The 14,534-nt window shown below is 42.9% G+C and overlaps 1 protein-coding gene across 2 annotated transcripts in view; it reads right to left on the reverse strand.

The window, feature by feature from the left end:
* Positions 1 to 6,425: 6,425 nt before the first annotated feature.
* Positions 6,426 to 14,534, reverse strand: part of mtm1 (myotubularin 1) — a 34,112-nt gene continuing 26,003 nt past the window's right edge. The window contains exons 14-16 of one of the 2 annotated variants that reach the window (XM_078276364.1): positions 12,608 to 12,721; positions 11,633 to 11,809; positions 6,426 to 9,434 (exon numbers count right to left, since the gene is read on the reverse strand). In XM_078276364.1, coding sequence (XP_078132490.1) covers positions 9,255 to 9,434; positions 11,633 to 11,809; positions 12,608 to 12,721 — 471 coding nt within the window. In that variant the 3' untranslated portion in view covers positions 6,426 to 9,254. Of the gene's footprint in view, positions 9,438 to 11,632; positions 11,810 to 12,607; positions 12,722 to 14,534 lie in introns of both variants that reach the window. The other variant, XM_078276363.1, reaches the window with a different exon arrangement.

Genomic DNA, 14,534 nt, shown 5'->3' on the forward strand with positions numbered 1-14,534 from the left:
TCTCCTCCTCGCACTGTAGCTCTAGCCCCGCCTTTTTACAACACGCCCGGGATGCGAAGATGAGAGAAAAAACGCACACACACATCCACACTGTGATTGTCAAACGGGGTCATTCATGCTTCGACAAGCGTTCGGAAGTGTTACGCGTTCAGCTGTACCATGTCATTTATATATATATATATATATATATATATATATATATATATATATATATATATATATATATATATATATATATATATATATATATATATATATATATATGTATCTATATATATATATATATATATATATATATATATTGCTATATATATATATATATATATATATATATATATATATATAGTATTTTTGTAGCTTGGCTAAGTCTTTTTAAGATTATTTTTTGGCCATTTTTAGGCCTTTATTTGACAGGACAGCTGAAGAAATGAAAGGAGAGAGAGAGAGAGACACAGGGAATGACATGCAGCAAAGGGCCGCAGGTCGGAGTCGAACCCGTGCCTGCATATATGGGCGCCCGCTCTACCAACTGAGCTATCCGGGCGCCCTAGCTTGTCTAATGTTTTAAGCCATCAACCTGCTAGGGGTTGCAAATGAAAATTAGCCTGCATGGCTAAATCAAACGCATTTACATGTTGGACTCTGTGCTCATGTTGATTAATGTGCGTTGTCCCTTTTAAATAAAGAAATCTTAATAAAAAAAATAATAATAAAAAAAACTCAAATAATGGAATAATCAACAAATGCAAGGAGCCAGAGTCAGAAATCCTTAAATTAATTTAATCAGTAATATTTACATAACAGGACCCATCCAACAAACTGTGGAGAGGATCTAACATGATTAAACGAAACACATTTGAAATGTATTCTGAGTTCACCTTCCCTTGTTGATGACAAAAAGATCCTGAAACACATTTTATGTGCATTTATTAAAAAGCAGGCTATATTATGCCACGAAACCCCTCAAACTACAACCACCTACATTAATGAAAGAGTACATTCGAAATGAACAATGACAAGAGTACTTCTCAGCTTCATCGCCGCAGAGCCAGAGTGAATCTAAAAAGCTAAGCAGATCCACCAGAGAACTGAGAGGAAGATGCCAGGGTTTCCCCCTAGTGTATTGTAAGCCTGGTTACCGCCCCCACTTAGTGTCGCTTTGCCAGACCTTCCTCCACAGCGCTGCGGAGGAGGGTCCGGCTAGTCCACACAGCTTTCTGGGATGGGAGAAAAACGCGCTCTGGTTTATTGGCATTTCTTTAAACCAATCACAATCGTCTTGGGCGGCGCTAAGGGCCGGACGGAGCCATGGTGCCTCTGCAAAATAGCCTCGGGAAGGAACTTGTTTTGGTGGAACGTGTACGTTCAAAAGTTGTTTTAGTCGTGCGACAGAAAACTCACAACATGACATCATGACTTTGCGTAAACATACACCCCCACTTTCTTAAGCCAAGTGGCGTGTTATCTGTACGCATTTTGAGCTATCCGCGTGTATGTCTACGCTGTATACAGCGGACGTAAACATACACGCCACTTTATAAAGCCAAGTGGCGTGTTATCTGTACACATTTTGAGCACCATATACAGCGGACCGGTTGCGTTTAGTAAAAGAAGAATGCTACGGTTAGGTTCAGGAAACGTGGCACGTGGGCTGGGTTTAGGAAAAGAAGAACGGGGCTGGGTTTAGGAAAAGAAGAACGGGGCTGGGTTTAGGAAAAGAAGAACGGGGCTGGGTTTAGGAAAAGAAGAACGGGGCTGGGTTTAGGAAAAGAAGAACGGGGTTGGGTTTAGGAAACGTGACACGCGGGACACGAAGGAAACGTGACACGCGGCACACGATCCCTGGTGTCCTGGGTGAAAGTCCTGTGTTTGACCCATCCACCCCCGCGACCAACCTCCCTACGCAGATTTTCACCCTTTCATACTACTCACTACGGCGACAACACGCAATCGCAAGGTAATGCAAGTCAATTGAGGCCAAACGGCGTTGATAACACGCCCAAAAAGGCATACAAATTGGCGTGTCACACATACGCCACTTCATGAGTCTGAAACTCCGATTGGACAGATAGTCTAGCTAGCTGTCTGGATTTACCCTGCAGAGATCTGAGGAGCAGTTAACCATAGTCCTCACAAATCCACCGGAGGTTAGAACGCCGACACAAAGAAAGAGGAAGCGGGCGGACATTTTTTTTTTGGGTGGGAAACTTAGTCGTATTTTCAAATTTCCAGTTAAGCTTTTAGCACTGACTTAATGTAGGGCCCTCTGGAATCTGTCTTAGCTTAGCGGTCGTAGCTTTTTTTAATTCTCAATTTAGCGGATTCCTTCCGTGATTCTGTTAACGCAGAAACTATTGGGCTCTACGTTAATGCTCTGTGACTGGCCTCCACTCGCAACCAGGCTGAACAACTTTTCTGGGGGGAACCCTGCATGTCAAGGTTTGTGACGAGTGAACAGTAACGTTAAGCTTCTGTCTTTTCATCCTGGGTTTAGCGAGTACAAACCAAAAGAAATGCCCTCAAAAAAAAAAATCCAATGGAGCAGAAATCCACAATTTATACCAACAATTTCTGAACCAACATTACTTTCCTTTTTTTTTATAAAACTGTAAGATTTTACACTACATAAAATATTGTATTTTACAACAATAGAACTTTTAGACAGTAAAATAGGTTTTTGATTGAGGTAATTACATCACGGTGCTTGTACAAAGTAAAAAATAATAAAAAATAGATTTTTTTTTTCATCTGTTTTTCCCTAAAAACACAACCACTCGACCAATGCACACTTTTTTTGTGTATCAGTCACTTCTTATTCAGTCCCCTACAGTACAAACCTTTCATAGAGGACATCAGTTTCCATTTTGTACAACCTAAGAAGTTAACCCTGGTGTTGTCCTCCCATGTCAAAATTAACACATTTTTTTAACATTTTTCAACATTTTTCGACATTTTCTGCGCCCCCACTACCAGTATACACTTACACCAACTTGTTAGCACTATTTTTAAACTCATTTTTGGATTTTATAGTCAATAAACCTCACGTATCCTACACCCAAAAGTCAATGATAGTATTGAACTGATCCTGACTTTTACTTGTGAAGAGCGTTTCATGGAACCATCTGTGTTACTTTTGGGCAGTTTGGTTGAAAGAAACCCAAATTTCTGATGTAGAAACTTTGAAAAACGGGTCTACTTTGACCCGAGGACAACAGGAGGGTTAACTCACCTCCCGGTGAACATAGGAATCAGGTTGCAGTCTGACCAGGGTCCAAAATTAACTTTTTTGCACACCAGCCAAATAGAGCTCAACAGTGTGGTTCCGGAAGTGAAAGTCCCACTGATTTTCACCATAAGGATTTAGATTATCAGCCATAACGTCTAAACCATCCGAGGTAGACTGACCCCGAGCTATGTGGTTGTGAAACAAACGTTTCTGCTCCTGTAGAAGCCAGAAGTCTGTGTGAAATCAACTTTGTTTTAAGAAAAACATGGTTTATCCACGATCTTATGGAGAAAAACGACACCACCCACAATCCTAAACGTAACGGCGGCGTCTCTGATTGGTCCAACTCGCTGTGACCATAGAAATGTTTACCGTACCCGCAAAACCGTGAACGGCTAGAGCGAGCTTCTGCCATTCAAGTCTATTCTGTTCAAATTTGACCAGCCACTCAACAGAGCTCAACAGGGACCGCCCACTTTTTACGGCGCAAAAAAAACATTTTGAAAACGGCAAAAGGTACAAGACCGTGTACAGAAACGCTCTAGCCGTTCACGGTTTTGCGGGTACGGTAAACGTTTCTATGGTCACAGCGAGTTGGACCAATCAGAGACGCCACCGTTACGTTTAGGATTGTGGGTGGTGTTGTTTTTCTCCATAAGATCGTGGATAAACCATGTTTTTCTTAAAACAAGGTTGATTTCACACAGACTTCTGGCTTCTACAGGAGCAGAAACTTTCGTTTCACAACCACGGAGCTCGTGGTCAGTCTACCTCGGATGGTTTAGACGTTATGGCTGATAATCTAAATCCTTATGGTGAAAATCTGTTGAATTTTCACTTCCGGAACCACACTGTTGAGCTCTATAGATTAGCATTGGTTTTTTTGGCTGGTGAGTGAAGCAAATCTACCAGCCACTTATATATTTTACCAGCATTTGGCTGGTAGATGGTGCTTATTTTGGACCTTGACTCTGACCCACCCAGACATAGAAAAGAGTCATGTTTGAGATCTGACATACTTGCAGGTAGCCAAAGTCCTATTCTCTCTTGAAACGCCATGAAACACCAAGACATCACTGTGAACCGTTTGCTGTGGCTGTTACACTCCCTGATTTGGTTATAGTTGCCATAGTGATGGCAAAAGAAACTAAGCTTTGGCGAAATCTGTTGGCCAATCCACGGAATTACATTTGTCTGGAAGGTATGGAAGGAAATAAGAGCTGAGAGACAAGTTCAAGCCCTGGCTCTTCTCTCACCTCCACGAAGTGGACCAATCCCAGCGTGAAGTGGGTGGGAATGTCGGAATCAGAAATGGAACGCAGCCCTCCCCCTCACAGGGGCCTTCCCAAGCAACGTGGCCATCAGACAAGCAGGTCTGATGAAGCTCAACTCAAAGACTGAGACAAAACTGTGAGCCGGAATACAAGCTGCCTCTCATTTTTGTGGTATTTGATGAAATTGAACCACTTTTAAAACAGAGTCGAGCTCAAAAGCTCTCTCATGACCAGGCCTCGTTTGTGTGGTAAGACATCAAAACTTCTTGCCGAGATACTTCTGCTTGCAAAAGGTTGATACAGTGCGAGACACAAATGTTCTCCGCGCTCACTGTTGAGGTTCTGGGGCTACATTTAGCCTGCTATGTTTTGAGCCAAAAGCTCAAGTGTTTTTAGCTCCAGTAGAAGAACTAATCTCCATTCAAACGAACGCGCCCAAACTGCATATCTCATCAACATTCTCGTATGCTGGACATAAACAGGAGGCAGTGTGTATACTCCGCCTATTGTTAATAGTAGTAGTCTCAGAGAACAGGACGTCATGATGGAAAAGACCCAATCAGGCGGCGAAATGTTGGCGTCAGCGGCCGTTGAGACAGAAATACAACGCCGCAGATTCCAAACCAAAACGGGGTCAGAAGTGTTTTCAAAGGTCTCCGGTTTAGGGGCTCTGAAACGCCGGAGCAGGGGGAATGAGAGGTGTAAACGTAGAAAAGATATTTTTAACGGAAAACGTAGGAGCCTGAAACTCAACCGAGAACCCAGTGTGCCCTGGAATGGTCTAGCCAGGCTAACATGCCTTGGACCTTCTGTGTCTCTGTACTAAACACCCTGATGAAACGGGTATTAATCTTATCTGGCTGTGGGCCAACAGGGACCAGAATTTCTTTCGTTTTTCTCGCTACTATGTGAAATGTTACAGAGTCACACAGTGTAGGTTTTGGAGGGGGAAACCCAGGCTTCCTTAAACACAGGGAAAGGTTAGTCAACTGCCCTGTCCTCTGCACTCTGTAGTTACTTGCGGAATGCCGGCAGTGACCGCCCACTTCCTCCCACTTCAAACTGGCACAAATCCATAAACAACAGCATGGCTTCCTCCCAAAAAAATCAGAGGACACAAGACTTTCTTCCTATGGAAGCGTAAACTACAGAGCAGTCAATCTCAAACATGACCCAGGATAACTAGAGTACGTTTATCTGAAAAGGTGAAGGCGATTCACACACAAATCAAAAAGGCACAAATCTGGACGTGACCCGACACGTTTCCCAAAATGACTTATTGCACCCCATTCACAATTGAAACTGTCACGATGTACGTACAACGCATCATCGCAATGCATTGTTGCCTCAAACTCACTGAAATAACCCAACGGGGTAATGTATTGGACTCTGAGCTCTCTGGCTTTTTCGAAGCCTCCTTAACTCAAATGTTCAAGGATGCTGTAGAGAAGTGGGAGGAAATGTTCTGGGTAGAAAGGGTTCCAGAAGTAAAGTCCCATTCTGCGTAAATCATACTAAATGGCGGTAACTAAACTCCAAAAGAGAGAGGTAAGAAACATCCAATAGCCCATTCTGTCTGGGGTATTGTAGCATAAAATTCATTTGTGAAGGAGGTTTTTATGAAATGTTATATAGGGTGACATGATCTACAGTGGCGGTCCAAGTAGAATTCCAGGTGTATCTACCCTGTACTAGTTTGACCAAAATCTACGGAGCAGTTTCCCTTGGGTATGGAGCCAGAGCACAGCAATGCCGCAGTCTTAAAGCTCCTTTTAATAGCTATCCATTAGTTTCATTCTTGTTCTCAGCAATGGAAGCCACAGCTGGCATTGCCAAAATGACACCTCAGCAAAATATCACACTCAACCAGGGCTTTAACCTAGCCAACATGGCTAGTCGATTTTCAGAGTTACCAGCCAATCAGATTTTCCACTAGCCAAAGGTTTGTTTTTTTCCTAACTTCACCACTTCATTTCAAAGAGAAAGTGTTCATGGGAAATGTAGGGTTAGTACTACGAGTGTTGCCAGATAAAGAGTACGTTTCCAAGGCAAACGCACAAAACCGCCTACATTTCTTGGCAGAAAACAAGTGAAATCTGGAATCATTTCTGCAGCCAGCCGATTGAAAGACGTAGTGTTATTTTTGCTTTATTCATCACCAGCCAAATTGGCTAGTAACTCTTCAATGTTAACCGCCAAAGTTCATTTTTACCCACATTTGGCGGGTTGGCAGGTGTCATTTTAAAGCCCTGCACTCAACACTAAAATCCCCAACTTACAGTACTCCAGTAATAAAACCCAGATATTTATTGAGTGGCCGACGTTGCGATAAAGTGCCAGAAACTGAGGACTACCAGACTGAGAATGAATAGGGTGGCAGAGAACCTAAACTCAAGAGCCATTGTAGTAAAAACAGTCTTATCATGTTGACAGACTGAATGATACAGTACATACACTTGTGATAGACATAGCCATTATTTTTCTGTCAGACGTGTCGAATGTTCTCAAAATAACCAAAATGGGAGCCCTTGGGAGTTAGCAGCAAAATCGTCATATCAGGCTAGTTGATTTTCCGTTACGCACACGCGCACCCACACACAAAAAACACACAACACACGCACGAGGTTGACTCTGCACACGGCTCTGTAGACACTAGCTCCACACTGCTAAAGGATGTGCTTTCTGGACAGGTTGGTTTTCATGTGTTCTCATTGTAGAATTTCATGGAAGCCCATTTGAGTCAGGAAAAAAAAAGAAAAAAGATAAAAATGAAGTAAAATGATTTTTTTTTCAATTTTATTTCAACTTAAAGCCAGAATTATGAGACACTAGGCCATACTTTTGAGACAGTGAATCAAAAATAATGATAGCACTGTCTCACCATTTTGAAATGAAAAAAAAAAAAAAACCTCATCATTTAAACCTGGTATCCTATCATTTGACATATAAATCGTTTTTTTTTTTTTAAATATATTTTTGTCATTCCTTAACAATTGACTAAATTGTTTTTTTCTGGCAAACATTGTCTTCCATAGAATTTCCAATGTGAAATTTACATTTTTATTTGCTACTTCCACAAACAATCAAGATTAATTCCCATAACTTCACCTTATTTCTAAATAGCTTTCCCCATCATTCCTATTAGTTATAATTCCATGTGTTTTGGAGACATCAACAGCCCGTTTGCTACACAAAGCTGTAATCTGGAGCGTAACTGGGCAGAAACATATAGGTTTACGTATTGGTACGTAAACCAATTAGATAACTGAAAAACAGAAACTATTTATTGACTAAAACTTTGCTTTCTGATGTAAAAACGGACCCACATGATATCCAATTACAATGAGGAGGAAAGAAAACACCTGTCCAAAAGGCACCTGTGCTATGAGATCACGTGCGTTTTCAGTGGTGGGGGTTGGAAAGAATATCAGAATTACAAATTGTGTACTTCAGGGGAAGTAAGAGCCAACTGGTTGATTTCTGCTCACTGTCCATAAAACTGGTTCCAAACATCTTGGCGTGGCATGGTAAGGCCATCATGGACCAGGCTGGTTTTTTTCCATCCACGGTCTGTGTTTAGTGAGAACATACAAGCACAAGAGGTGATCCAGGATCAGAGGCCAGCACCACTTCATGTCCCTAGAATATCTTCCCTATCAAAGCTGCATTCATAAAAAGGTAATTACTGATTACTTCTAACTGAACTCTGCCAGTTGGCGAGAACTGCATTTGCTCTCGGCGCCATAGCTTAGGAAGAGCTGGGAAATACTGCTTAGGGGAGCGTAGCTGAAAGCGGCGGCAAAACACATGTGACCGAGACAGCTCTAGGTTTCCTCCTCGGGTGATACGCAACAAATTCCACATCAATCCATCCGAATCTGACACACTTGATATATACACTTAGCTGGACGCGTACAGTGACGTTCACCGCCGCAGCTCAGAGCCTCCGACTCCGCCGCGACAGCTCTAATCAATTCCTTAAGGGAAAATGAGGCAACACTCAGAAGCAGTGCAGCAAGAAGGAAGAAGTGCGAGAAGTGAGAACTGCCTGTCTTGATTTCGCTGTGTTCACACAGGACACCGACGCTTGTGTAGCAGGATGTAGGCAGGAGCCGGGCTGACACCCAGCAGTGTTCTGACATCCAAACTTTGAATTGGTTTTAGTTTCCAAGAAAATGTATTGTCTCTATTTCTCTCCTGACTGGGCAACGTTTGGCTTTTCTCTCTTAGCACAAAAGAGTGGACGCAAGAGGGGGTCTACCTATAGTAGATAGTATACCTAAACGTTGTGTGGTGGTTCCTGTCAAATCAGATTAGGGCGTACAGAGGAAAGCCTGTGTGAAAGCCGTTACGCATCCACTGGGTGTCCTGTGTGTTCAAGCCCTTGGACTGAAAGCCACTGAATGTCTTTAAGGCTTCCTTGTATGGCGAATGTGTGTGTGTGTGTGTGTGTGTGTGTGTGTGTGTGTGTGTGTGTGTGTGTGTGTGTGTGTGGAAGGCTATACTGTGACATATTGCATAAATCACCATCGTCACCACTATGGTGTTAGAACAACCCTATCAAATCTAAATCTGATTAGCATTCTTTGTTATCAACAGTTAGAACTGCACGATACTCATTAATTCCCTGCGTGTGTTAGAGACTGACAGAAATCAGAGTGAAGAGGACATAAGTGCAAGTCAACAGGTGTAGTTGAGAGTGCGCGCGTGTGTGTGTGTGTGTGTGTGTGTGTGTGTGTGTGTGTCATGAGCCCTCAGAGGGGAGTTTGCAGTTGTGTGTATTGCTGTGGCGGCGTGGAGGAGGCAGGGGTGTTGGGGGTGTTAACCAGACGGGAGGAAGGGGAGGAGTCAGACAGCTCCAGCGCCTCCAGCTTCTTCAGGTACTCTTCTCGGAGCGCCAACAGCTCCTTGTAGCGCTGCTCCACCGGACTCTGCTGCTGCAACACACACACACCCACCCACACAAACACGGACACACACACAAGGACACACACACACACACACACAAAAGGCAATTTGTCATGAAAAGGAAAAAGGTCAACCTAAATGTTTCACATTTTTGGAGAGTTAGTGCTCCCATTAGTTTCAGAGCATTGACATTTCAACATTAAGATGGTCGATCATTTGCAACCGATAGAAAATAGTGTGTCAATTTGGATGAGACTGTATAGTTCAGTGCCCTGGTTCTCACCCCACGTAGCACCTCAGGAACCATTCGGCTCTCGAGTACCACCGCTATGGCCGACGGTAGCGTAGGCCTACCCTATTCAGCAACGGACAGTTCCCGCAGGAGGCAGGTTAATTCCTGATAACGTCGATTGTTGTCGACTGTGGTCAGCCACGGCCAAGCTGTACCTCCTCCGTCCCACTCCAGCTGACTGTAACTCGGGTCACATCTCCTTACTGTTTAGCACCGTTTGATGCTAGCAGGCGCTGTGGAGACTTCACCGCCGCTGCTTAAGTAGCTAAGACTAGCACTTGTGCTCGTCCACTGTAGTTTCAACAGGGCTGCTCCAAATATTTTCCTCCTCATCTGCACTTCTCTTCCTAATAGTTCCCGTTTGGAGCCACCATTGCAGTGTTTTTGAACCATTCATTTTACCTCTGCTTACCATCTTGCCATCACATTCTGCGACTATGTAATTATGGACGTTCATGAACGTGACTAAGTAGCAGGCTGATATCGATACAAAAATATGAACCTACAGGTAAGGAAAAAAGTCATCGTAAATTACTTTTCACTGATCATACTTTAAGTATTTTCATTCGAAATGTTGTAGTATTTCTTTCGTATTTTGTTCTTGAATTTAGTTATTGTATTTTTTTACTATATTCAGAGATTCCAGCCGCATACCACTAGAGGGAGCTTGCGTACCACTGGTGGTACGTGTGCCATAGTTTGAGAACCAGTGGTTTAGTGCACTGTTAATCACATTTATCTCATTAAGAAAGACAAAGATGGGTCGATTCCAACAGCATGTTGTGTGCTCCGATCAATGAGTAAATGAAATGGCATGTCAACGTTTGAGCATTGCCTGGCTGTCTATAACAATAAATATACATGAAAGACAAGTTTCCTGCCTCGGCTGGAAAATTAAGTTTTTTCTATTCTATATATATATATAAATATCCCTGCAAAAACAATGGGTTTGGAGTGTTTACTACGACGGAAAATGGAAACCTATTGTTGAACACATCACCACTTCACAACTTTTCTTTTAAAATAATGACTTCCCATAGCATTACTCTTAGCACAACTCTTTCTCTAAATATTACAACTTGACTCTTGAAACCTTCTAGTTCTGTTTAATGAACTGGCTCTGTCAATAATCTGTGATGCCTTCTTAACTGCCAACTCAGAGACGCATATTTTACATAAGAAGAGCAAACTGTAATTCTACATAAATATGAAGAACACAGACACGGTTTTACAGGCAAAACGCAGTCGCTGCTTCCTAAAACAGGGAGGAAATCTGGCAAAAAAAGAAGCCGACGCTGTAAATGTGTATATCACAACGCTTATCAATATCACTTCCTCATCAGTCAGGACCAAGATCTGACCATAATTACACTTGTGCTTTCCATAAACTGTCGTTGCTTTAGCCTATTATATTACCAGTTGCAACCCTGGCAGTGGAAGCGATCGTGAGAGCAAATAAGAAATATAAAAACGTAATTCAAACCTACGCGTGGCATTGGCAACGCACGGCTCAACAAGCCGACAAACAGCCTATACGTAATTCCCTCTGCTGAAAATCTATACATTTCATAAAAATACCCATCAGGGAATGTTGACGGGGTTGTCGGTCTCTAAATGTTTTAACTTTTCTGAGCGCCCCTCTCTCTCTCTCTCTGAGCACCACCGGATCGTCTAAGAACGGTGACGGCGTTATCAACCGAGTATGGATTGGTCAGTTTTACACCAGTTGATCTCTAATCTCCAACATAACCTGCTCCCGAGCACGTTAGGTGTTCAGCATACGGCGATTTAACCCGGTAACCCCGGTAAGTGCTCCACCGTCGTGATACACAAAACCCTGGGTTGAACCTGAAGTTACCCCGTTAACGCCAAATCTTGCTTAGTAGTACAGGCCTCTGGTCACAGTGTGTTAGAACAGACTGGCGGTCCTACCTGCTGCCGTATGCGAGGGTTCCAGCGGATGTAGTATGTTACCCACAGCTCTAGGTGGCGCATGCTGGCGACGGGGTAGAGGACCCTGCCCGACTCGGGGGTGTAGAAGGGGTTTAAATACATCTCCATCTTACTGTTGACCAGGGACCACAGAGACACTGTTTTCAACCTCACCTCCTGCACAACACAGAGAGAGAGAGAGAGAGAGAGAGAGAGAGAGAGAGAGAGAGAGAGAGAGATATATCATGTTTATACAGGTTTACCTCTACATTATGTGAATAACTTAAACTAGGTCCTGTGTTGTGTTTTGAATTTTGGGTTACACTTTACTTGAAGGTATCTACATAAGAGTGACATGACACTGTCATGAATGTGTCATAAACATAAACAAGTCATAAACGTTTATGACATAACGCTTCTTTTAGTTAGGGTTAGGGTTCATGTGTTCACGACAGTGTCATGTCACTCTTATGTAGATCCCTTCAAGTAAAGTGTTACCGAGTTTTGCTACGTCTCGGTTATTATTTGTGTTATCGTTGTTTCTGTGATGTATTGAATGTTGTTTTCGTATCGTGATCGTCGTTTAATGTAATTATGTTCTACAATGTATAGATCACGTGTCAAATTCAAGGCCCGAGGGCCAAATTCGGCCCCTCAAAGATTTTGATCCGGCCCGTGAGAAGACTACAGTATATGAGACATGCAATAATACAGTAAAAGACTTTTTTCGATTAAATAATGCATGTCAATAAAATGTACATGTCTGGCCCTTGATGTGATTCTTTTTCCCCAGTGTGGCCCTTAGTGAAACGGAGTTTGATCCCCCTGGTATAGATGCACAGGTTCTGAGCGGACTCCAGGAAGAATAGCTGTGGCTACGGCCCCAGCTCATGGAGCGCCCAACAAATCAAATCAAATCCTGCGTGCACGTTTTAGGGAAACTCAGAGCAGGCAGTGTCTTATGTCCCGTCTTACTTGCTGGTCTCGCATACTCTCGCAGTTGTAGAGGAAGGTCCCGAAGCAGCAGCTGTAGAGGTGATCCAGGATGGTCAGCAGGAGGCGCTCGTTGAACTCAAACGCTGTTGGAAACTAAGAGGCGGAGAGATGAGGGGAGAGGAGTACAGCAGTTACAAATTCCTCCTCAGTCATCTCAGATCAACCTCTTCGGTGGGTTGGTCTTTAAGATAAACATTCCTGATTTTGTTTTTTAATGTTTATTCTTATAGGGACATGTATGTAGCATAGACCTATGCCACACACCACAGCATTTATAGCCTAAGCTAATTTGCAATGCACATAGCCCCACATCATCACATCCCCTTCACCATAACTAGAGACTGGCATGGTTTTATCTCAGTTAGCCTAAAAGCTGGTTTGATTTGCATTGAGAGATGATTTTATGGAAAGTACCCCATGCCAATCTCTAGGTATGGTGAAGGGGATGTGATGATGTGGGGGGGGCTCATTTAATTCCAAAGGCCAAGGGAACTTTATCAGGATGCATAGTATCCTGGATCCATGAAGTAACTGGCCTTTAAACATAAAAGTCTGCCTGCCTCTATGGGAATTTAACATAGGGGTGTACTGACTTATGTCCCCTGTATTTTAAGGAAGAACATTTATTTATTTACAATACATTATTCATTCACAAAGAACATTGGTGTCCTTAAAGGTTGGATTTTTCCTCATTTTTTCAATTAAGGCATTAAGATCAATTTCCAAAAGATGATTTTTTTTTATTCCTCTTTTTAGTCATCTTTAGCAGTGGTGTGTAAACGTATAGAAGCCACTGTACATCCATTCAAAATGCAAAACACAGACAAAACAATACAAAACACAGACAAATACATTAAACCACCATAAAACAGGAGCTATAACAGGAGAATAAACAGATTATTCACGACTACATGACTGCTCCCTCTTCATAATCAAAGTTTCAAATGATCCCAGTCAGGATCGTTTTTAAGTTCAGTAGAGAACGAATTCCACATATTGATCCCCCAAACAGAAAGGGCTGTTTGTCCTAACGAGGATTTACGTCAGGGCATCTTATATATACCCGTTGGATGCTCCACGCGGTCACAGCACTGAACAGCACCACGAATAGTGTTTCGTTTTTTTGTCGCAGTGCAATTATTATCAGCACAAGCAGCGCTCCGACCGGTATTTTTCCTGCAGAGCGCTCGATGCACGGGTGGGAGGAGAGACGCAGACAGGTGAGAGAGACAGGTGAAAAATGGGTCTTAGACGTCAGCAATCAAAAAATACTGCTCAAAATGTAGACCCACTGTTTAATTTAAACACGTCTCAGCAACCGAATGCATCAGTCTGCACTTCTACTGTATGAACAGCTTCTCAGTCAGCTCATTAGATCCCTGCAGGCATCAGAGCACAGAACTCCCTATCGGGTCAGCTGTTTCAGAGCTACGAGAGCAGGGATGTGATCGGCCGAGACTATATGAATCACCACAACCTCCATTGTATAGATTTATATTCAGCCCTTTTGAGCTGCTTTTTACGTTGAGCTGCTGCATCTACATGAACCAAAATAAAAATAAAAAAAAGAAGAAAACGTCCACGCGGTCCGTGCACCCACAACCTGCTGCCGTACTGCTACTGAGGCACAGCGGTACAGACAAATCTCCACACACACACACACACGTTCAGATCTCTGTCACGGCAGGAGTGTAGCAAAAAGTTACAGGCAGAAAGACGGCCAATAGAGCTCAACTTTTTTTAACGGCCCTGGTTCTGGAAGTGGTTTTCCCTGTTCAATATCACCATTTACATTTCATTACATGCTTCTATATAAAGAGTGTTAAGCCTGGAACAAAGCCAAGCAGCTACGAGACGATTCGTGACCATAAACGAGAGAGAAACGTTTGTATCACAACCACGGAGC

This window comes from Sander vitreus, chromosome 19 (assembly GCF_031162955.1).
Source record: "Sander vitreus isolate 19-12246 chromosome 19, sanVit1, whole genome shotgun sequence".
Taxonomy (NCBI): domain Eukaryota; kingdom Metazoa; phylum Chordata; class Actinopteri; order Perciformes; family Percidae; genus Sander; species Sander vitreus.